Raw genomic sequence first — 23,937 nt, forward strand, 5'->3', positions numbered from 1 at the left:
CCGGAAGTCCCCTTTCCCTTCACTCACTTCCTGGCTCGCTCATTGGCTGAGGAGGAGGATGGCATTATGGGGTGGACTCAGGATTTCAGAGGCAGGGTTTTCATTTCATTTTTTTTTCTTGGTCTTTTTCATTTTTATCTGTACCGGGGATCGAATTCAGGACCCCCTGTTTGCAAGGCAGGTGTTTATGCCGCTGAGTTAAACACCCAGCCCCCAGGATTTTCATTTTAAAAAAGTGGAAAAGAATATGGGGCTGATTAAGGATTAGGGCTGAGAGGGCAGAGAGCCATCAGCGAGTGGGGATCAGCAGGGTGTACTCCAAAGAACTCTGGATGGGAGAATCACCAAAATGGGATGGCCACGTGGACAGTGAGGACTAGGAGGGAGGGTGGCCTGTGCTGATGCCCCTGGGTGAAGGCAAGGAGGCTGGCAGCCAGGCCAGGAGCACAGAGGAAGGCAAGCAGCCAGGGAAGGAAGGGGGCCCGGGAAGCAAGGACATCAGGGAGGCAATCCAGGGCAGACAGAGGAGGCGGAGAAGCCTGGGGAGGCAGAGCAGCACCCAGGGACCAGGAAGGAAGGCAAGGAGGAGCCAGGGAGCCCAGGGAGCCTGGGAAGAAGGGGTGCCAGGGAAGCCAGGAGGGAGACTGGGGAAGCCAGCCAGGGCAGCCAGAAGAGGCAGAGAGGATAGAGGAGGCAGGGCACCCAGGGAGCTCAGGGAACCCAGAAATCCCAGACAAAGCAGGGTTTAAAGCCAGGCAGGGAACCTTGACTGAACTCTGCCCAATCTTGGAAATCAGAAAGCCAGGGACTCAGGGACACAGGAGAACCTCGGAGGCCTTGGATGCTGAGAGGAAGCAGGAAAGCCTCGGAGAATTCGATGTTCAGTCAGCAGACAGACTTTTCCCACTTGGAAAATTTCACCTAGGCTGTGGAATTCATGGTGCATGAACCCACAGCAGATCCAATCCAGCCTGGGGTGTGGCATGGCTGCTGGGGCGTGGCAGCCCATTGCCTCCCTAAATCCCTGCCTGTTAAGCCCAGAGGCTGGCTAAACTGCAACCCTGCGCTAATTCTAACCCAGGCCATCCTAACCCTAGCTGCCTGGGGTCCACTGGCCTGCCCTAATCCAGCACTCCTCTAGCTAAGCCTCCGGAACCAACACCCTGTTGCCACCCTACTCCACTCCCTGCATCCTGTCTGCCACTCCCAGGCAGCCCACTCACTCACTCAGTCCCCTCCACTCTGTGCCCAGCCTCCAAGAGCCCAGAGACCACAGCACAGAAACCAGAGCACAGAGCCCAGAGCCAAAAGGCAAGAATGTAAAACTTCAAAGAGCAGAGGTCCTGAGAAAAGCAAAGAAAGAGACAGAGACAGAGATGGAGAAACAGCCAGAGACAGAGATGTCCAAAGAGTTAAAGGGCCCCCCGGAGAATAGCACAGAGGGGACAGCCCAGCCAGTGGTAAATGGGAAAGGAGGGGGGGGGGATAAACTGGGGAATGAGGGATGGAGGGAGGGATCCAAAAGAGGCAAAGGGACTGAAGACAGACAGGGCAATCCCAGCAGCAAGACCCAGGCAGAGGCTTAGATTAGAATCCACTGAGCTGAGCTGAGCTGAGCTGCTGTGTGTGTTAGGCTCATGGTTGATGATCAGGGCATAGGTGTGTGTGTGTGTATGTGTGTGTGTGTGTGTGTGTGTGTGTGTGTGTGTGTGTGTGTGTCTGTGTGATGTTACGGTCTGTAAAAGAGTGGGGAAGGCCCCAGTTAACAGAGACATGGGTGAGGCTGCACAAACAACTGAGACCCAGCCCCAAAAAGCCCAGGGGAAGGTAAGAAAGCAGAGAGAGACTGAAAGCAGCCCAGGGAGGGAGAAAACCCGAGAGAGTGAAAAAAGACTGCAGCTCCTCCCCCTGCAAACAAAACCAGAGAGAACCCAAACTAGGCAAAGGCCAGAGGAAAGCAGAGACAGAGAAAGACAGAGAAACAGACAGAGACAGAGACAGTGACAGAGACAGAGAGACAGACAGAGAGAGTGAGGCAGAAAGAGTCTAAGGGCTCAGAGAAAGGTACAGAGAGTGTGCAGATGGGTGGTAAAAGGGACAGGACTGGGGATGAAAACAGGGAGGGATCGGAGAGAGGATCCAAAGGTGTTTGTGTAGGACAGATGTGGGAATCCCAGCAGACAGGCAGGAAGAGGAGTAGGTAGATCTGGGATGCATCAGCAGAGCTCAGCTGAGCCCTGAGTGTTAGGCTCTCGGGTGAAGATCAAGGCATAAGGGTGTGTGTGGTGTTAGGGTCTGAGAAAAAGCAGGGAGGAGAGAGTGAAAAAAGGCATAGGGCCACAAGGACAGCTGAGAGACAGCTAAAAGCAAGGCCCCTTGCACGACAAAAAGCAGAGAGAGAGAGAGAGAGAGAGACAGAGAGAGAGAGAGAGAGAGAGAGAGAGCAAACAGAGAGAAACGGGTCCCAAGTGGGTTCATGGATGATGATCTAGGAGTCAGTCCAATCAGGGGGCAAATGGATAGACAGACACATGTGGGGTTTATGGAGCCCAGCTGAGCAGAGCCAAGTGAAGCAGAGCAGTGCAGTGCTGAGCCGAGCTGAGCTTCATATGCCAGTTTTATAGGTGATGATCAGGACATCTGTGTGGGTTGTTAGAGTTGGGGTGTGGGTGGATGCGGGGGGAGCATGTTTGTGTTGTGAACCTGCACTCATCAGTGCCCAGTGTGAGCGCAGGAGGCTGGGAGCCAGGGAGCCAAGCCTGAACACTCTTTCTGTGTTTTTTCACGGATCTCTGGATCTGAGAACCACCAAACCAAACAGGCAGACAGGTATCCCACTGGAAATGACATTCAGCTAGAGTTTGACATGGATTTTCACTCAGCATCAGACAGACAGACAGACACCTTTCTCCTCCCGCCTCCTTTGGTGAAGTAAGAGGGCTGATTTTTGTCTCCTGTGTGAGGCAGGCCTGGGGAAGGGGCGTGGTTCACCCTGCTGGCTGGCTCCTTTTGCTGCTCTGATGGGACTTTTAAGGTGAGCCAGTGATTTCTCCATGTTTCAGGATGCTACGTTAGGAAAAGAGAAATGCAATAAATTTTTCCATGGGGAACAATTCAACTAGACTGTCAAGTCGCTTTTTGGTACAACACAGCAACTTCCTCTAGGGTGGGGTTGATTCTAATCCAGCCTCTAAACTGGCATTCCTTTGTGGTGGGTGGGGGATGGAGTAGGAGGTGGGGGTTCATGTGAATAGGGGCTTCTCTAAGCCACTGGCTCCCTAATCCCAGCAGATCTCTAACCCTCACCCCTCTGGTAGACCTAACATGAACCCCCCAGGGCCACTCCCGCAACTTAATACACTGCTCCCCAAATCCTCAACAACCACCTCCTGGCTCTAGAAGTCCTGCTGGAAGTGACTTAATTAGAATCTGACATTCATCAGTGATGGGTGGGCTCATCAGAACTAGAGGTCTTCAGTCCCCCTCCCAGTTGGAGGGTGGAACTATATGGGTCACACTAGGCTGTGCTCTACAGAGAGATTCAGTCCCTTTAGAGGGTACTGGCACTGCTCTTTCCTCAACCTCAGAGGAGGAGCCAATATCAGGCTGCTCTGTGACCCCAACAACCTTCCATTGTTAGCCCTGGAGGGTAGCTAGTGGGCATGATGCAGACCATCGTATGAGCCTGAAGGATCTATGCAGAGCCCAGGATGAAGGTAAGGGTAGGGGGAAAAGACCCCAACATTGGAGGCCCCATGGAGGCAGGCAAGACCAACAGCAGGAATTCATTCCAGGGGCTGTGCCTGCTCTCAGAAGGACCCAGGCCAGTCCTGGCACACACTGGATGCTGACCCAGCCCTATACACACACAACCCTGAGTTCCCCTACATGCAGCCCAAAGACAGAGACAGCCAACAACACGTGGCACCACCTCTCTCCTGTCTGTCATCAGACACAGCCACCGCTTGCTATGGCACCCTTGGTGGCAGGTAACAAGGTAACTCCCTTCTGATCAGACAGATAGACAGAGGGTGACAAGGCTGCAGGTTCCTCGAAGACATGGGCCCCAGGAAAATGTGCCCATCTGTGTGTCGGTACAGTTCTTCTGTCTTCACTTGCCACAGACAGGTGAACCAGTCCATGTGACCCTCACGTCCATTTGTGTGTCAGCTGTGCGGGTGCCCCCTGGTGCTCCCCGATGGCCTCCTTCCTTGGTCATAGCCTTCCTTACGAATCTCCTGACCCCTTGGCCCGAACATGTAGGAGGGCCCTGCTGGGGCAAGGCATCCCCCACACACTCACACACACGTGCACAGTAGAAACGGGCAGGATACATATCTATAGCCATCCGAGGGTCCTGGCACCACCTCAGAGGGTACTGGTGTCCAGCAGCAGCCATCAGAGATTGGTATGGAACCCAGTGGCCTCCAGTCTCCGACCTAAGCCGCAGTGCCACGTGGGAAACCTTCCCTGCACAAAGTATATGCTCTGGGATCTGAGCCTATAGATGCTCATGGTCTACACCAACAGCCAGCCCAGGTGGTCATCTGCAAAAGAGAGAGAGAGAGAAATAGCCCCCATCACTGTGTCATCAGCTTCCCTGCCTGCCACGCTCTCCTCAGATGAGACAGCGCCATCTGGTGGCTAGAGTGGACATGCACATCCTCCTCTTCTGCCCAAATGAGACAGCGCCCCTGTTGGCTAAAGAGGACAGGTACATTATCCCAGAGGTACCGCCAGGGTCCAAGTTCTCTGACAACCTCCAGTCTCTTATGGATGAAAACAGAGATGGGGAAGAAACACTGGCCTCAGATGCAAGGCCACAGGCAACCCCAGAAAGATGCCAGTCCTCAGGAAAGCCAGTGTCAGAGCACCTTCCTTAGCTTCCACTGCCTAAAACCCTGACACTGAGCCTAAGCCTAAGCCTAACGCTCCCAAATGAGGTGCCGTCCTCCCTCCTGTTTCCCCCTCCAACACGGGACAGGTCCATTCCAAAAGAATGTGTCGCGTGCAGTATCTGTGATGTCTTTCTCTGCTTCTATGTCTGTCTCTGGACTTAAGAATCTTCCACTGTGGCTGGGTTCGCAAGCTTTGCCCTCTGGTGGCCAAAACATGGAACAGGCGGCAGCATCTGAGTGAACTGGAAAGTGACAGAGTCTCTGAAGGAGAGAATCCCAAAAGACATCCTGATACTGTTCCAAACAATTTGGCTCGAATCTTTCAGTCATTTTCAGTTGACCCACACCTGAATCCTGCTTCTTTGGGTGAGAAGGTTTCCATGTTTTTGTCAATCTGTAGGTACCACAGCTCATTCTAGATTTCCGATGGGACTTGTATTCTGAGTCACCTTCCATTTTCTTGGGTCAAATTCAGGGCACTAGTAAAATGAAATTCTGGGCTTGTTGCTGATGCTGTCAGTTATGCCAAGCTACAACATGGGTCAGAGAGCAAAGAGATGCAAAAGATCTGAAGTGAGTTCGTGAATGACAGACACACAGAGGAATCCGAGCAGCAGGATGGATGCATTTGCAGTCCAGTGAGATGAGCTGAGCTTAGCTGGCCTGCACTGAGTGACCACCACTGGCCTGGATCACTGGTTTCCAAAGTCTCAGAGAGTCGCTGGTCAGCCTGGAGCCAGCAAAAAATATCACAAAGACTTTGAACAGTGAACCACCAGAAGGAAAGATGTCCCCCTGCAAAGGATTTAGCGAGAGTCTGACACCCAGTCAGACAGACAGACAGACAGACAGACAGACAGACACCTGACCTGTGTGTCTTCTGCTTCCTGGGTGGAGTGAGTGGGTTGATTTTACTCTCCTGCGGGTGGTTAAGGCTCATTCTGCTTTTCTCATGGGACTTCGGCCCTACCTTTCTCCCCAAGTGTGGATCGTCCATATTTCACAAGGGTTTTTCACCCAGAACCGCCAGCAAAATACAGACAGATATCCTGTCACAAAAGTGAGAGAGAGAGAGAGAGAGAGAGAGAGAGAGAGAGAGAGAGAGACAAAGAGAGACAGAGAGAGAGAGAGAGAGAGAGAGCGAGAGAGAGAGAGAGAGGGAGAGAGAGCGAGTCTTGCATCAATATTTGGGGTGGCATGTGTCTGTTAGCGTGAGGAACTAGGATTGTGCGTGTGTATGTATCTATTAGGATGAGTCTGGTGAGTGGGACATTGTGTGTGTGTTACTGTGAGTTGGTATGATTTTAGGGTGAGGGTGGGAAACGTGGCTTGTGTGTGTGTTTTAGTGTGAAGTAGGAGAAGGAGCCAGCTTGTGTTTTCCGAATGAGCCCATGGAACGGGCATGTGTGTATATTTAGCATGAGCTTGGGGTAGACGTCGTGTGTGTGTTTTAGTGTAAAGGCGAGCAGGGCTTGTGTGTGTTTTCAGGGTGATCCCAGGGATTCTGGCATGTGTGAGCATATTAGGGTGAAGTTCAGGAGCGGGGAATGTGTGTGTTTTCAAGCTGAGTGTAGGAATCCGGGCATGTGTGTGTGTTTTTGGGGTGAAATGCGACCAATCTGACGTCTCAGGAACCCAGCTACTCCCTCGGAGCACTGACAGGTCACCCTGAAGCCTGAAATCCTAACCCTAACCCTTTTCTCAAACAGTAACACAAAGCCTAACTCGAACCCTAGCCCTAACCCCGCCTTGCTTGTCCTCCCTCCCATGGCTAACTCAAAATCATGGCATTTGGGTTCATCACTGGTAGACAGGCAGAAAGACAGACAGACAGACAGACAGGCAGACACACACACACACACAGACACACACACACACAGACACACACACACAGCAGATTCCAAGCTGCTTACATTGACAGGCTTTGGAATATCTTATTAGCTGAGCTGGGAAACCTCCCACCTGCACACCAGGACACCCCCTCTTCCACATGTGTTGGAGTCAGACACTGAAACCCACGACCCTTGGCTGGCCCCAGAACCAACCGGGACTGAGCAGAGGAATGAAAGGAGGGAGGGACAGAGGGACAGATGGACCATGGTCTTTTAGTGGTCCTTCCTTCTTCCTTCCTTCCTTCCTTCCTTCCTTCCTTCCTTCCTTCCTTCCTTCCTTCCTTTCTTCCTTCCTTCTTTCCTCCCTTCCTTCCTCCCTTGCTTCTGGTCAAATAAGGGGCATGTTGGGAGTTGGAGACCAGCCTAGGCTCCAAAGGGAGCTCAAGGCCAGGCCAAATTGCATCCCTAGAGACCCTGGCTCAAGAAGCGAAAAAAATTAAAAATAAAACACATAAAAGACACAAAAACATAAATCCTTTATAAATGATGGGGGAAGTGTGGTTCGAAAGGCCATGGCACCGAGCATTTCTGAGGCGGCGTGGCTGGCAGGATTCCAGTGTATTAAACTGGTGACCTCCCATTTGAAGTGTGGGCACAGGGACCGCTGAGCCAGAGGCCCAGAAGGTTCATGGCTGACTTCCGTTTTTGAATAGAGACAGAGACAGGTGCAGGTTGTCTGTCTGTCTGGCTACACTCCCTCCCTTGTGGGCTAAATGCATCAGCGCTGGCACCCAGACCACTCCTGAGCCCCTTTCTCTGCCACATGTGGGAAACAGGCAGGGAGACAGACCAGCTGAAATGGGAGGGCACGGGATGGGAGGTTTGAACTCACATGCAAATTAAAAAGTGACCCTGGACTTAGTCACATCCAGCTCCCACCTCCACCAGCAGCACCCACCGCTCCTTCCTTCCATCTCTGGCTAATCCAGGCTCAGTTCCGAGGGCCCAAACTCCACTCCACACATCTCTCCCTAATTCACCATCAATCCCAAGAGGCTAATGCCCCCACCCTTCCACCCCTTCCCCTGGTCTTGGTGCCTAGGATTGGGGTGGGGGCCCCGAGTTTCTGTCCATCTGTGGTTCCAGCATCAGTATTGAGGAGAGAAGGAGGAGGAGGAGGGAGAAGAATGAAAGGAGGTGAGAGCCGGGGGTGAAATGGAGTGGAGCGCTGGAAAGGCAGAAGCAGCAGCCACCACCGTGGTCCAAGCAAACAAACCCCCAAACAGCAGAGAGCAGGCAGAGTGAGGAGAGAGGAGAGAGGAGGGAGGGGAAAGCACAGAGACAGAGGGAGACAGAGGGAGAGAGAGAGCAAGCCTGGTGAGGGAGAAAGGAGGAGGGCAGAGGTCCAAAAATGGGCGGGGTGGAGGGACTGATGAATGGAGACAGTGATGATTCTCCCTTTATTGGTTCTTCTGTTCATACATTCCTTCATTCGTTCATTCACTCATTCATTCACTTATTCGTCCCTTGGTTTGCAGGGAGCCTTTCTTTGTTCCTTCCCTTCCTTCCATCTTTATGGGTGAAAGTCAGATGGCTGCCCTGGAGCCTGGTGGGTGTGTGGCCCTAAGAGGCACAGAGGAGAGGCATGAAGGATCCCAGGGCTGGAAGGAAGGGCCCTGCCTACGTGGCAGAGGCTGCAATAGCCTGGCAAGAGGGCAGCCCAGAACGTGACCCCTCCACAATGCACGGGGGTGGGGGGGGTGGGGGAGGCTGCTCAAGAACCCTCACCTGGCTGTGCTGTGGTGTGTGCTGGATGGCTGTGGTCCCCCTCATCTCCTCTTGCTCATCGTCGTGGGGTCCTGGAAGGCAGGAAGGCCAGCAGGCAGTCAGGCAGGCAGGCAGGTAGGAGCTTCCAGCAGAGCCGGCAGCTTGGAGCTGGGAGGCTGCAGCTGGGGGGGCCAGAGCCCTGAGCCCAGAGAGCTGGGTTCCAGGAACCTGGAGGAAGGCAATGAGCAAGGGTTGAGCAAAGGGTGGGCCAGCGGGTGGCCCAGTAAGTGACCCCAGCACCACACACCACAAAACATCATGGGGGCCCCCAGGCACAAGGACCCTCACCTTGCTGGCTGTCTGGTGGACAGCTGTTGTCCGCCTCAACTCATCGTGGCCCGCATCATCACGGGGTCCTGGAGGGCAGGCAGGCTGGCAGGAGGGAGGAGATGCATGGTGAGCCAGGATCCAGGAGCTGGGAGTGCCAAGTCCCAGGAACCTGGAGGAAAACATGGAGCCAGTGAAGGCTGAGCTGGGGAGGGCAGGGGAGAGGCCCAGAACTCCACCGCACCACTATACACCCCTCCACGGGGGGCAGGCGGGCGGCTCAGTCCAGTGACCCTCACCTCACTCGATGCATGGCAGATGGCTGTTGTCCCCATCTCTTCTTGGTCCGCATTGTCATGGGGTCCCTGAAGTCAGGCAGGTAGCCAGGCAAGCAGGCAGAGCTCCTGGGAGAGCTGGGAGCCAGGAGCTGGGCCAGCAAGAGGGGTCCTGGGAACCTGGAGGGGAATGGAGAGAGAAAGCAGGGAAGGGGAGCTCTGGAGGGCCAGCCAGAGGTCTGGCTGTGTGGGCTGGTTAACTCCTGCTGCATGGTGTCTGGTGCCTGAGCTTGTTAAGGCTTGAGGTCAGTCAGGGAGAATGCATGGGAAACCCTGGAGCCCAGGAGCCCAAGATCTGGCCACGCCCGTGCAGCCCAGCTAATCCCTCCATGCTGGCTGCAGATCCCATCAACCTGGCCCCTAATCCTTTCATCTCCTCCTGTGGCACCACCCTGGTGTCCCGGAAGTCCCCTTTCCCTTCACTCACTTCCTGGCTCGCTCATTGGCTGAGGAGGAGGATGGCATTATGGGGTGGACTCAGGATTTCAGAGGCAGGGTTTTCATTTCATTTTTTTTTCTTGGTCTTTTTCATTTTTATCTGTACCGGGGATCGAATTCAGGACCCCCTGCTTGCAAGGCAGGTGTTTATGCCGCTGAGTTAAACACCCAGCCCCCAGGATTTTCATTTTAAAAAAGTGGAAAAGAATATGGGGCTGATTAAGGATTAGGGCTGAGAGGGCAGAGAGCCATCAGCGAGTGGGGATCAGCAGGGTGTACTCCAAAGAACTCTGGATGGGAGAATCACCAAAATGGGATGGCCACGTGGACAGTGAGGACTAGGAGGGAGGGTGGCCTGTGCTGATGCCCCTGGGTGAAGGCAAGGAGGCTGGCAGCCAGGCCAGGAGCACAGAGGAAGGCAAGCAGCCAGGGAAGGAAGGGGGCCCGGGAAGCAAGGACATCAGGGAGGCAATCCAGGGCAGACAGAGGAGGCGGAGAAGCCTGGGGAGGCAGAGCAGCACCCAGGGACCACGAAGGAAGGCAAGGAGGAGCCAGGGAGCCCAGGGAGCCTGGGAAGAAGGGGTGCCAGGGAAGCCAGGAGGGAGACTGGGGAAGCCAGCCAGGGCAGCCAGAAGAGGCAGAGAGGATAGAGGAGGCAGGGCACCCAGGGAGCTCAGGGAACCCAGAAATCCCAGACAAAGCAGGGTTTAAAGCCAGGCAGGGAACCTTGACTGAACTCTGCCCAATCTTGGAAATCAGAAAGCCAGGGACTCAGGGACACAGGAGAACCTCGGAGGCCTTGGATGCTGAGAGGAAGCAGGAAAGCCTCGGAGAATTCGATGTTCAGTCAGCAGACAGACTTTTCCCACTTGGAAAATTTCACCTAGGCTGTGGAATTCATGGTGCATGAACCCACAGCAGATCCAATCCAGCCTGGGGTGTGGCATGGCTGCTGGGGCGTGGCAGCCCATTGCCTCCCTAAATCCCTGCCTGTTAAGCCCAGAGGCTGGCTAAACTGCAACCCTGCGCTAATTCTAACCCAGGCCATCCTAACCCTAGCTGCCTGGGGTCCACTGGCCTGCCCTAATCCAGCACTCCTCTAGCTAAGCCTCCGGAACCAACACCCTGTTGCCACCCTACTCCACTCCCTGCATCCTGTCTGCCACTCCCAGGCAGCCCACTCACTCACTCAGTCCCCTCCACTCTGTGCCCAGCCTCCAAGAGCCCAGAGACCACAGCACAGAAACCAGAGCACAGAGCCCAGAGCCAAAAGGCAAGAATGTAAAACTTCAAAGAGCAGAGGTCCTGAGAAAAGCAAAGAAAGAGACAGAGACAGAGATGGAGAAACAGCCAGAGACAGAGATGTCCAAAGAGTTAAAGGGCCCCCCGGAGAATAGCACAGAGGGGACAGCCCAGCCAGTGGTAAATGGGAAAGGAGGGGGGGGGGATAAACTGGGGAATGAGGGATGGAGGGAGGGATCCAAAAGAGGCAAAGGGACTGAAGACAGACAGGGCAATCCCAGCAGCAAGACCCAGGCAGAGGCTTAGATTAGAATCCACTGAGCTGAGCTGAGCTGAGCTGCTGTGTGTGTTAGGCTCATGGTTGATGATCAGGGCATAGGTGTGTGTGTGTGTATGTGTGTGTGTGTGTGTGTGTGTGTGTGTGTGTGTGTGTGTGTGTGTGTCTGTGTGATGTTACGGTCTGTAAAAGAGTGGGGAAGGCCCCAGTTAACAGAGACATGGGTGAGGCTGCACAAACAACTGAGACCCAGCCCCAAAAAGCCCAGGGGAAGGTAAGAAAGCAGAGAGAGACTGAAAGCAGCCCAGGGAGGGAGAAAACCCGAGAGAGTGAAAAAAGACTGCAGCTCCTCCCCCTGCAAACAAAACCAGAGAGAACCCAAACTAGGCAAAGGCCAGAGGAAAGCAGAGACAGAGAAAGACAGAGAAACAGACAGAGACAGAGACAGTGACAGAGACAGAGAGACAGACAGAGAGAGTGAGGCAGAAAGAGTCTAAGGGCTCAGAGAAAGGTACAGAGAGTGTGCAGATGGGTGGTAAAAGGGACAGGACTGGGGATGAAAACAGGGAGGGATCGGAGAGAGGATCCAAAGGTGTTTGTGTAGGACAGATGTGGGAATCCCAGCAGACAGGCAGGAAGAGGAGTAGGTAGATCTGGGATCCATCAGCAGAGCTCAGCTGAGCCCTGAGTGTTAGGCTCTCGGGTGAAGATCAAGGCATAAGGGTGTGTGTGGTGTTAGGGTCTGAGAAAAAGCAGGGAGGAGAGAGTGAAAAAAGGCATAGGGCCACAAGGACAGCTGAGAGACAGCTAAAAGCAAGGCCCCTTGCACGACAAAAAGCAGAGAGAGAGAGAGAGAGACAGAGAGAGAGAGAGAGAGAGCAAACAGAGAGAAACGGGTCCCAAGTGGGTTCATGGATGATGATCTAGGAGTCAGTCCAATCAGGGGGCAAATGGATAGACAGACACATGTGGGGTTTATGGAGCCCAGCTGAGCAGAGCCAAGTGAAGCAGAGCAGTGCAGTGCTGAGCCGAGCTGAGCTTCATATGCCAGTTTTATAGGTGATGATCAGGACATCTGTGTGGGTTGTTAGAGTTGGGGTGTGGGTGGATGCGGGGGGAGCATGTTTGTGTTGTGAACCTGCACTCATCAGTGCCCAGTGTGAGCGCAGGAGGCTGGGAGCCAGGGAGCCAAGCCTGAACACTCTTTCTGTGTTTTTTCACGGATCTCTGGATCTGAGAACCACCAAACCAAACAGGCAGACAGGTATCCCACTGGAAATGACATTCAGCTAGAGTTTGACATGGATTTTCACTCAGCATCAGACAGACAGACAGACACCTTTCTCCTCCCGCCTCCTTTGGTGAAGTAAGAGGGCTGATTTTTGTCTCCTGTGTGAGGCAGGCCTGGGGAAGGGGCGTGGTTCACCCTGCTGGCTGGCTCCTTTTGCTGCTCTGATGGGACTTTTAAGGTGAGCCAGTGATTTCTCCATGTTTCAGGATGCTACGTTAGGAAAAGAGAAATGCAATAAATTTTTCCATGGGGAACAATTCAACTAGACTGTCAAGTTGCTTTTTGGTACAACACAGCAACTTCCTCTCTAGGTGGGGGTGTTTCTAATCCAGCCTCTAAGCTGGCATTCCTTTGTGGTGGGTGGGGGATGGAGTAGGAGGTGGGGGTTCATGTGAATAGGGGCTTCTCTAAGCCACTGGCTCCCTAATCCCAGCAGATCTCTAACCCTCACCCCTCTGGTAGACCTAACATGAACCCCCCAGGGCCACTCCCGCAACTTAATACACTGCTCCCCAAATCCTCAACAACCACCTCCTGGCTCTAGAAGTCCTGCTGGAAGTGACTTAATTAGAATCTGACATTCATCAGTGATGGGTGGGCTCATCAGAACTAGAGGTCTTCAGTCCCCCTCCCAGTTGGAGGGTGGAACTATATGGGTCACACTAGGCTGTGCTCTACAGAGAGATTCAGTCCCTTTAGAGGGTACTGGCACTGCTCTTTCCTCAACCTCAGAGGAGGAGCCAATATCAGGCTGCTCTGTGACCCCAACAACCTTCCATTGTTAGCCCTGGAGGGTAGCTAGTGGGCATGATGCAGACCATCGTATGAGCCTGAAGGATCTATGCAGAGCCCAGGATGAAGGTAAGGGTAGGGGGAAAAGACCCCAACATTGGAGGCCCCATGGAGGCAGGCAAGACCAACAGCAGGAATTCATTCCAGGGGCTGTGCCTGCTCTCAGAAGGACCCAGGCCAGTCCTGGCACACACTGGATGCTGACCCAGCCCTATACACACACAACCCTGAGTTCCCCTACATGCAGCCCAAAGACAGAGACAGCCAACAACACGTGGCACCACCTCTCTCCTGTCTGTCATCAGACACAGCCACCGCTTGCTATGGCACCCTTGGTGGCAGGTAACAAGGTAACTCCCTTCTGATCAGACAGATAGACAGAGGGTGACAAGGCTGCAGGTTCCTCGAAGACATGGGCCCCAGGAAAATGTGCCCATCTGTGTGTCGGTACAGTTCTTCTGTCTTCACTTGCCACAGACAGGTGAACCAGTCCATGTGACCCTCACGTCCATTTGTGTGTCAGCTGTGCGGGTGCCCCCTGGTGCTCCCCGATGGCCTCCTTCCTTGGTCATAGCCTTCCTTACGAATCTCCTGACCCCTTGGCCCGAACATGTAGGAGGGCCCTGCTGGGGCAAGGCATCCCCCACACACTCACACACACGTGCACAGTAGAAACGGGCAGGATACATATCTATAGCCATCCGAGGGTCCTGGCACCACCTCAGAGGGTACTGGTGTCCAGCAGCAGCCATCAGAGATTGGTATGGAACCCAGTGGCCTCCAGTCTCCGACCTAAGCCGCAGTGCCACGTGGGAAACCTTCCCTGCACAAAGTATATGCTCTGGGATCTGAGCCTATAGATGCTCATGGTCTACACCAACAGCCAGCCCAGGTGGTCATCTGCAAAAGAGAGAGAGAGAGAAATAGCCCCCATCACTGTGTCATCAGCTTCCCTGCCTGCCACGCTCTCCTCAGATGAGACAGCGCCATCTGGTGGCTAGAGTGGACATGCACATCCTCCTCTTCTGCCCAAATGAGACAGCGCCCCTGTTGGCTAAAGAGGACAGGTACATTATCCCAGAGGTACCGCCAGGGTCCAAGTTCTCTGACAACCTCCAGTCTCTTATGGATGAAAACAGAGATGGGGAAGAAACACTGGCCTCAGATGCAAGGCCACAGGCAACCCCAGAAAGATGCCAGTCCTCAGGAAAGCCAGTGTCAGAGCACCTTCCTTAGCTTCCACTGCCTAAAACCCTGACACTGAGCCTAAGCCTAAGCCTAACGCTCCCAAATGAGGTGCCGTCCTCCCTCCTGTTTCCCCCTCCAACACGGGACAGGTCCATTCCAAAAGAATGTGTCGCGTGCAGTATCTGTGATGTCTTTCTCTGCTTCTATGTCTGTCTCTGGACTTAAGAATCTTCCACTGTGGCTGGGTTCGCAAGCTTTGCCCTCTGGTGGCCAAAACATGGAACAGGCGGCAGCATCTGAGTGAACTGGAAAGTGACAGAGTCTCTGAAGGAGAGAATCCCAAAAGACATCCTGATACTGTTCCAAACAATTTGGCTCGAATCTTTCAGTCATTTTCAGTTGACCCACACCTGAATCCTGCTTCTTTGGGTGAGAAGGTTTCCATGTTTTTGTCAATCTGTAGGTACCACAGCTCATTCTAGATTTCCGATGGGACTTGTATTCTGAGTCACCTTCCATTTTCTTGGGTCAAATTCAGGGCACTAGTAAAATGAAATTCTGGGCTTGTTGCTGATGCTGTCAGTTATGCCAAGCTACAACATGGGTCAGAGAGCAAAGAGATGCAAAAGATCTGAAGTGAGTTCGTGAATGACAGACACACAGAGGAATCCGAGCAGCAGGATGGATGCATTTGCAGTCCAGTGAGATGAGCTGAGCTTAGCTGGCCTGCACTGAGTGACCACCACTGGCCTGGATCACTGGTTTCCAAAGTCTCAGAGAGTCGCTGGTCAGCCTGGAGCCAGCAAAAAATATCACAAAGACTTTGAACAGTGAACCACCAGAAGGAAAGATGTCCTCCTGCAAAGGATTTAGCGAGAGTCTGACACCCAGTCAGACAGACAGACAGACAGACAGACAGACAGACAGACACACACCTGACCTGTGTGTCTTCTGCTTCCTGGGTGGAGTGAGTGAGTTGATTTTACTCTCCTGCGGGTGGTTAAGGCTCATTCTGCTTTTCTCATGGGACTTCGGCCCTACCTTTCTCCCCAAGTGTGGATCGTCCATATTTCACAAGGGTTTTTCACCCAGAGCCGCCAGCAAAATACAGACAGATATCCTGTCACAAAAGTGAGAGAGAGAGAGAGAGAGAGAGAGACAAAGAGAGACAGAGAGAGAGATAGAGAGAGAGCGAGAGAGAGAGAGAGAGGGAGAGAGAGCGAGTCTTACATCAATATTTGGGGTGGCATGTGTCTGTTAGCGTGAGGAACTAGGATTGTGCGTGTGTATGTATCTATTAGGATGAGTCTGGTGAATGGGACATTGTGTGTGTGTTACTGTGAGTTGGGGGAATGATTTTAGGGTGAGGGTGGGAAACGTGGCTTGTGTGTGTTTTAGTGTGAAGTAGGAGAAGGAGCCAGCTTGTGTTTTCCGAATGAGCCCATGGAACGGGGCATGTGTGTATATTTAGCATGAGCTTTGGGTAGACGGCTTGTGTGTGTTTTGAGGGTGAGCCCAGGGATTCTGGCATGTGTGAGCATATTAGGGTGAAGTTCAGGAGCGGGGAATGTGTGTGTTTTCACCTGAGTGTAGGAAACCGGGCATGTGTGTGTGTGTGTTTTTGGGGTGAAATGCGACCAATCTGACGTCTCAGGAACCCAGCTACTCCCTCGGAGCACTGACAGGTCACCCTGAAGCCTGAAATGCTAACCCTAACCCTTTTCCCAAGCAGTAACACAAAGCCTAACTCGAACCCTAGCCTAACCCCGCCTTGCTTGTCCTCCCTCCCATGGCTAACTCAAAATCATGGCATTTGGGTTCATCACTGGTAGACAGGCAGAAAGACAGACAGACAGACAGGCAGGCAGACACACACACACACACAGACACACACACACACAGACACACACACACAGCAGATTCCAAGCTGCTTACATTGACAGACTTTGGAATATCTTATTAGCTGAGCTGGGAAACCTCCCACCTGCACACCAGGACACCCCCTCTTCCACATGTGTTGGAGTCAGACACTGAAACCCACGACCCTTGGCTGGCCCCAGAACCAACCGGGACTGAGCAGAGGAATGAAAGGAGGGAGGGACAGAGGGACAGATGGACCATGGTCTTTTAGTGGTCCTTCCTTCTTCCTTCCTTCCTTCCTTCCTTCCTTCCTTCCTTCCTTCCTTTCTTCCTTCCTTCTTTCCTCCCTTCCTTCCTCCCTTGCTTCTGGTCAAATAAGGGGCATGTTGGGAGTTGGAGACCAGCCTAGGCTCCAAAGGGAGCTCAAGGCCAGGCCAAATTGCATCCCTAGAGACCCTGGCTCAAGAAGCGAAAAAAATTAAAAATAAAACACATAAAAGACACAAAAACATAAATCCTTTATAAATGATGGGGGAAGTGTGGTTCGAAAGGCCATGGCACCGAGCATTTCTGAGGCGGCGTGGCTGGCAGGATTCCAGTGTATTAAACTGGTGACCTCCCATTTGAAGTGTGGGCACAGGGACCGCTGAGCCAGAGGCCCAGAAGGTTCATGGCTGACGTCAGTTTTTGAATAGAGACAGAGACAGGTGCAGGTTGTCTGTCTGTCTGGCTACACTCCCTCCCTTGTGGGCTAAATGCATCAGCGCTGGCCCCCAGACCACTCCTGAGCCCCTTTCTCTGCCACATGTGGGAAACAGGCAGGGAGACAGACCAGCTGAAATGGGAGGGCACGGGATGGGAGGTTTGAACTCACATGCAAATTAAAAAGTGACCCTGGACTTAGTCACATCCAGCTCCCACCTCCACCAGCAGCACCCACCGCTCCTTCCTTCCATCTCGGGCTAATCCAGGCTCAGTTCCGAGGGCCCAAACTCCACTCCACACATCTCTCCCTAATTCACCATCAATCCCAATAGCCTAATGCCCCCGCCCTTCCCCCCCTTCCCTGGTGTTGGTGCCTAGGATTGGGGTGGGGGCCCCGAGTTTCTGTCCATCTGTGGGTCCAGCATCAGTATTGAGGAGAGAAGGAGGAGGAGGAGGGAGAAGAATGAAAGGAGGTGAGAGCCGGGGGTGAAATGGAGTGGAGCGCTGGAAAGGCAGAAGCAGCAGCCACCACCGTGGTCCAAGCAAACAAACCCCCAAACAGCAGAGAGCAGGCAGAGTGAGGAGAGAGGGGAGAGGAGGGAGGGGAAAGCACAGAGAGAGGGAGACAGAGGGAGAGAGAGAGCAAGCCTAGAGAGGGAGAGAGGAGGAGGGCAGAGGTCCAAAAATGGGCGGGCTGGAGGGACTGATGAATGGAGACAGTGATGATTCTCCCTTTATTGGTTCTTCTGTTCATACATTCCTTCATTCGTTCATTCACTCATTCATTCACTTATTCGTCCCTTGGTTTGCAGGGAGCCTTTCTTTGTTCCTTCCCTTCCTTCCATCTTTATGGGTGAAAGTCAGATGGCTGCCCTGGAGCCTGGTGGGTGTGTGGCCCTAAGAGGCACAGAGGAGAGGCATGAAGGATCCCAGGGCTGGAAGGAAGGGCCCTGCCTACGTGGCAGAGGCTACAATAGCCTGGCAAGAGGGCAGCCCAGAACGTGACCCCTCCACAATGCACGGGGGTGGGGGGGGTGGGGGAGGCTGCTCAAGAACCCTCACCTGGCTGTGCTGTGGTGTGTGCTGGATGGCTGTGGTCCCCCTCATCTCCTCTTGCTCATCGTCGTGGGGTCCTGGAAGGCAGGAAGGCCAGCAGGCAGTCAGGCAGGCAGGCAGGTAGGAGCTTCCAGCAGAGCCGGCAGCTTGGAGCTGGGAGGCTGCAGCTGGGGGGGCCAGAGCCCTGAGCCCAGAGAGCTGGGTTCCAGGAACCTGGAGGAAGGCAATGAGCAAGGGTTGAGCAAAGGGTGGGCCAGCGGGTGGCCCAGTAAGTGACCCCAGCACCACACACCACAAAACATCATGGGGGCCCCCAGGCACAAGGACCCTCACCTTGCTGGCTGTCTGGTGGACAGCTGTTGTCCGCCTCAACTCATCGTGGCCCGCATCATCACGGGGTCCTGGAGGGCAGGCAGGCTGGCAGGAGGGAGGAGATGCATGGTGAGCCAGGATCCAGGAGCTGGGAGTGCCAAGTCCCAGGAACCTGGAGGAAAACATGGAGCCAGTGAAGGCTGAGCTGGGGAGGGCAGGGGAGAGGCCCAGAACTCCACCGCACCACTATACACCCCTCCACGGGGGGCAGGCGGGCGGCTCAGTCCAGTGACCCTCACCTCACTCGATGCATGGCAGATGGCTGTTGTCCCCATCTCTTCTTGGTCCGCATTGTCATGGGGTCCCTGAAGTCAGGCAGGTAGCCAGGCAAGCAGGCAGAGCTCCTGGGAGAGCTGGGAGCCAGGAGCTGGGCCAGCAAGAGGGGTCCTGGGAACCTGGAGGGGAATGGAGAGAGAAAGCAGGGAAGGGGAGCTCTGGAGGGCCAGCCAGAGGTCTGGCTGTGTGGGCTGGTTAACTCCTGCTGCATGGTGTCTGGTGCCTGAGCTTGTTAAGGCTTGAGGTCAGTCAGGGAGAATGCATGGGAAACCCTGGAGCCCAGGAGCCCAAGATCTGGCCACGCCCGTGCAGCCCAGCTAATCCCTCCATGCTGGCTGCAGATCCCATCAACCTGGCCCCTAATCCTTTCATCTCCTCCTGTGGCACCACCCTGGTGTCCCGGAAGTCCCCTTTCCCTTCACTCACTTCCTGGCTCGCTCATTGGCTGAGGAGGAGGATGGCATTATGGGGTGGACTCAGGATTTCAGAGGCAGGGTTTTCATTTCATTTTTTTTTCTTGGTCTTTTTCATTTTTATCTGTACCGGGGATCGAATTCAGGACCCCCTGCTTGCAAGGCAGGTGTTTATGCCGCTGAGTTAAACACCCAGCCCCCAGGATTTTCATTTTAAAAAAGTGGAAAAGAATATGGGGCTGATTAAGGATTAGGGCTGAGAGGGCAGAGAGCCATCAGCGAGTGGGGATCAGCAGGGTGTACTCCAAAGAACTCTGGATGGGAGAATCACCAAAATGGGATGGCCACGTGGACAGTGAGGACTAGGAGGGAGGGTGGCCTGTGCTGATGCCCCTGGGTGAAGGCAAGGAGGCTGGCAGCCAGGCCAGGAGCACAGAGGAAGGCAAGCAGCCAGGGAAGGAAGGGGGCCCGGGAAGCAAGGACATCAGGGAGGCAATCCAGGGCAGACAGAGGAGGCGGAGAAGCCTGGGGAGGCAGAGCAGCACCCAGGGACCACGAAGGAAGGCAAGGAGGAGCCAGGGAGCCCAGGGAGCCTGGGAAGAAGGGGTGCCAGGGAAGCCAGGAGGGAGACTGGGGAAGCCAGCCAGGGCAGCCAGAAGAGGCAGAGAGGATAGAGGAGGCAGGGCACCCAGGGAGCTCAGGGAACCCAGAAATCCCAGACAAAGCAGGGTTTAAAGCCAGGCAGGGAACCTTGACTGAACTCTGCCCAATCTTGGAAATCAGAAAGCCAGGGACTCAGGGACACAGGAGAACCTCGGAGGCCTTGGATGCTGAGAGGAAGCAGGAAAGCCTCGGAGAATTCGATGTTCAGTCAGCAGACAGACTTTTCCCACTTGGAAAATTTCACCTAGGCTGTGGAATTCATGGTGCATGAACCCACAGCAGATCCAATCCAGCCTGGGGTGTGGCATGGCTGCTGGGGCGTGGCAGCCCATTGCCTCCCTAAATCCCTGCCTGTTAAGCCCAGAGGCTGGCTAAACTGCAACCCTGCGCTAATTCTAACCCAGGCCATCCTAACCCTAGCTGCCTGGGGTCCACTGGCCTGCCCTAATCCAGCACTCCTCTAGCTAAGCCTCCGGAACCAACACCCTGTTGCCACCCTACTCCACTCCCTGCATCCTGTCTGCCACTCCCAGGCAGCCCACTCACTCACTCAGTCCCCTCCACTCTGTGCCCAGCCTCCAAGAGCCCAGAGACCACAGCACAGAAACCAGAGCACAGAGCCCAGAGCCAAAAGGCAAGAATGTAAAACTTCAAAGAGCAGAGGTCCTGAGAAAAGCAAAGAAAGAGACAGAGACAGAGATGGAGAAACAGCCAGAGACAGAGATGTCCAAAGAGTTAAAGGGCCCCCCGGAGAATAGCACAGAGGGGACAGCCCAGCCAGTGGTAAATGGGAAAGGAGGGGGGGGGGATAAACTGGGGAATGAGGGATGGAGGGAGGGATCCAAAAGAGGCAAAGGGACTGAAGACAGACAGGGCAATCCCAGCAGCAAGACCCAGGCAGAGGCTTAGATTAGAATCCACTGAGCTGAGCTGAGCTGAGCTGCTGTGTGTGTTAGGCTCATGGTTGATGATCAGGGCATAGGTGTGTGTGTGTGTATGTGTGTGTGTGTGTGTGTGTGTGTGTGTGTGTGTGTGTGTGTGTGTGTGTCTGTGTGATGTTACGGTCTGTAAAAGAGTGGGGAAGGCCCCAGTTAACAGAGACATGGGTGAGGCTGCACAAACAACTGAGACCCAGCCCCAAAAAGCCCAGGGGAAGGTAAGAAAGCAGAGAGAGACTGAAAGCAGCCCAGGGAGGGAGAAAACCCGAGAGAGTGAAAAAAGACTGCAGCTCCTCCCCCTGCAAACAAAACCAGAGAGAACCCAAACTAGGCAAAGGCCAGAGGAAAGCAGAGACAGAGAAAGACAGAGAAACAGACAGAGACAGAGACAGTGACAGAGACAGAGAGACAGACAGAGAGAGTGAGGCAGAAAGAGTCTAAGGGCTCAGAGAAAGGTACAGAGAGTGTGCAGATGGGTGGTAAAAGGGACAGGACTGGGGATGAAAACAGGGAGGGATCGGAGAGAGGATCCAAAGGTGTTTGTGTAGGACAGATGTGGGAATCCCAGCAGACAGGCAGGAAGAGGAGTAGGTAGATCTGGGATCCATCAGCAGAGCTCAGCTGAGCCCTGAGTGTTAGGCTCTCGGGTGAAGATCAAGGCATAAGGGTGTGTGTGGTGTTAGGGTCTGAGAAAAAGCAGGGAGGAGAGAGTGAAAAAAGGCATAGGGCCACAAGGACAGCTGAGAGACAGCTAAAAGCAAGGCCCCTTGCACGACAAAAAGCAGAGAGAGAGAGAGAGAGACAGAGAGAGAGAGAGAGAGAGCAAACAGAGAGAAACGGGTCCCAAGTGGGTTCATGGATGATGATCTAGGAGTCAGTCCAATCAGGGGGCAAATGGATAGACAGACACATGTGGGGTTTATGGAGCCCAGCTGAGCAGAGCCAAGTGAAGCAGAGCAGTGCAGTGCTGAGCCGAGCTGAGCTTCATATGCCAGTTTTATAGGTGATGATCAGGACATCTGTGTGGGTTGTTAGAGTTGGGGTGTGGGTGGATGCGGGGGGAGCATGTTTGTGTTGTGAACCTGCACTCATCAGTGCCCAGTGTGAGCGCAGGAGGCTGGGAGCCAGGGAGCCAAGCCTGAACACTCTTTCTGTGTTTTTTCACGGATCTCTGGATCTGAGAACCACCAAACCAAACAGGCAGACAGGTATCCCACTGGAAATGACATTCAGCTAGAGTTTGACATGGATTTTCACTCAGCATCAGACAGACAGACAGACACCTTTCTCCTCCCGCCTCCTTTGGTGAAGTAAGAGGGCTGATTTTTGTCTCCTGTGTGAGGCAGGCCTGGGGAAGGGGCGTGGTTCACCCTGCTGGCTGGCTCCTTTTGCTGCTCTGATGGGACTTTTAAGGTGAGCCAGTGATTTCTCCATGTTTCAGGATGCTACGTTAGGAAAAGAGAAATGCAATAAATTTTTCCATGGGGAACAATTCAACTAGACTGTCAAGTTGCTTTTTGGTACAACACAGCAACTTCCTCTCTAGGTGGGGGTGTTTCTAATCCAGCCCCTAAGCTGGCATTCCTTTGTGGTGGGTGGGGGATGGAGTAGGAGGTGGGGGTTCATGTGAATAGGGGCTTCTCTAAGCCACTGGCTCCCTAATCCCAGCAGATCTCTAACCCTCACCCCTCTGGTAGACCTAACATGAACCCCCCAGGGCCACTCCCGCAACTTAATACACTGCTCCCCAAATCCTCAACAACCACCTCCTGGCTCTAGAAGTCCTGCTGGAAGTGACTTAATTAGAATCTGACATTCATCAGTGATGGGTGGGCTCATCAGAACTAGAGGTCTTCAGTCCCCCTCCCAGTTGGAGGGTGGAACTATATGGGTCACACTAGGCTGTGCTCTACAGAGAGATTCAGTCCCTTTAGAGGGTACTGGCACTGCTCTTTCCTCAACCTCAGAGGAGGAGCCAATATCAGGCTGCTCTGTGACCCCAACAACCTTCCATTGTTAGCCCTGGAGGGTAGCTAGTGGGCATGATGCAGACCATCGTATGAGCCTGAAGGATCTATGCAGAGCCCAGGATGAAGGTAAGGGTAGGGGGAAAAGACCCCAACATTGGAGGCCCCATGGAGGCAGGCAAGACCAACAGCAGGAATTCATTCCAGGGGCTGTGCCTGCTCTCAGAAGGACCCAGGCCAGTCCTGGCACACACTGGATGCTGACCCAGCCCTATACACACACAACCCTGAGTTCCCCTACATGCAGCCCAAAGACAGAGACAGCCAACAACACGTGGCACCACCTCTCTCCTGTCTGTCATCAGACACAGCCACCGCTTGCTATGGCACCCTTGGTGGCAGGTAACAAGGTAACTCCCTTCTGATCAGACAGATAGACAGAGGGTGACAAGGCTGCAGGTTCCTCGAAGACATGGGCCCCAGGAAAATGTGCCCATCTGTGTGTCGGTACAGTTCTTCTGTCTTCACTTGCCACAGACAGGTGAACCAGTCCATGTGACCCTCACGTCCATTTGTGTGTCAGCTGTGCGGGTGCCCCCTGGTGCTCCCCGATGGCCTCCTTCCTTGGTCATAGCCTTCCTTACGAATCTCCTGACCCCTTGGCCCGAACATGTAGGAGGGCCCTGCTGGGGCAAGGCATCCCCCACACACTCACACACACGTGCACAGTAGAAACGGGCAGGATACATATCTATAGCCATCCGAGGGTCCTGGCACCACCTCAGAGGGTACTGGTGTCCAGCAGCAGCCATCAGAGATTGGTATGGAACCCAGTGGCCTCCAGTCTCCGACCTAAGCCGCAGTGCCACGTGGGAAACCTTCCCTGCACAAAGTATATGCTCTGGGATCTGAGCCTATAGATGCTCATGGTCTACACCAACAGCCAGCCCAGGTGGTCATCTGCAAAAGAGAGAGAGAGAGAAATAGCCCCCATCACTGTGTCATCAGCTTCCCTGCCTGCCACGCTCTCCTCAGATGAGACAGCGCCATCTGGTGGCTAGAGTGGACATGCACATCCTCCTCTTCTGCCCAAATGAGACAGCGCCCCTGTTGGCTAAAGAGGACAGGTACATTATCCCAGAGGTACCGCCAGGGTCCAAGTTCTCTGACAACCTCCAGTCTCTTATGGATGAAAACAGAGATGGGGAAGAAACACTGGCCTCAGATGCAAGGCCACAGGCAACCCCAGAAAGATGCCAGTCCTCAGGAAAGCCAGTGTCAGAGCACCTTCCTTAGCTTC

General features: G+C 54.0%; 1 protein-coding gene across 4 annotated transcripts in view; it reads right to left on the reverse strand.

The window, feature by feature from the left end:
• Positions 1 to 3,207: 3,207 nt before the first annotated feature.
• The window catches only part of LOC134475184 (uncharacterized), a 29,664-nt gene continuing 8,934 nt past the window's right edge, over positions 3,208 to 23,937 (reverse strand). For 2 of the 4 annotated variants that reach the window (XR_010046190.1, XR_010046191.1), the window contains 7 exons: positions 18,620 to 23,597; positions 18,342 to 18,492; positions 18,015 to 18,221; positions 9,124 to 14,099; positions 8,846 to 8,996; positions 8,519 to 8,725; positions 3,208 to 4,547 (listed from right to left, as the gene is read on the reverse strand). Coding sequence is in view for 2 of the 4 variants with exons in the window: in XM_063244596.1 (XP_063100666.1) it covers positions 4,512 to 4,547; positions 8,519 to 8,725; positions 8,846 to 8,996; positions 9,124 to 9,371 (642 nt within the window). In the remaining 2 variants the exon portion in view is untranslated. Of the gene's footprint in view, positions 4,548 to 8,518; positions 8,726 to 8,845; positions 8,997 to 9,123; positions 15,500 to 18,014; positions 18,222 to 18,341; positions 18,493 to 18,619; positions 23,598 to 23,937 lie in introns of those variants that run through there. The other 2 variants (XM_063244596.1, XM_063244597.1) reach the window with 2 other exon arrangements.

The sequence above is a fragment of the Cavia porcellus genome, unplaced genomic scaffold, assembly GCF_034190915.1.
Source record: "Cavia porcellus strain 051 isolate PalLab524CR breed Dunkin Hartley unplaced genomic scaffold, mCavPor4.1 scaffold_460, whole genome shotgun sequence".
Taxonomy (NCBI): domain Eukaryota; kingdom Metazoa; phylum Chordata; class Mammalia; order Rodentia; family Caviidae; genus Cavia; species Cavia porcellus.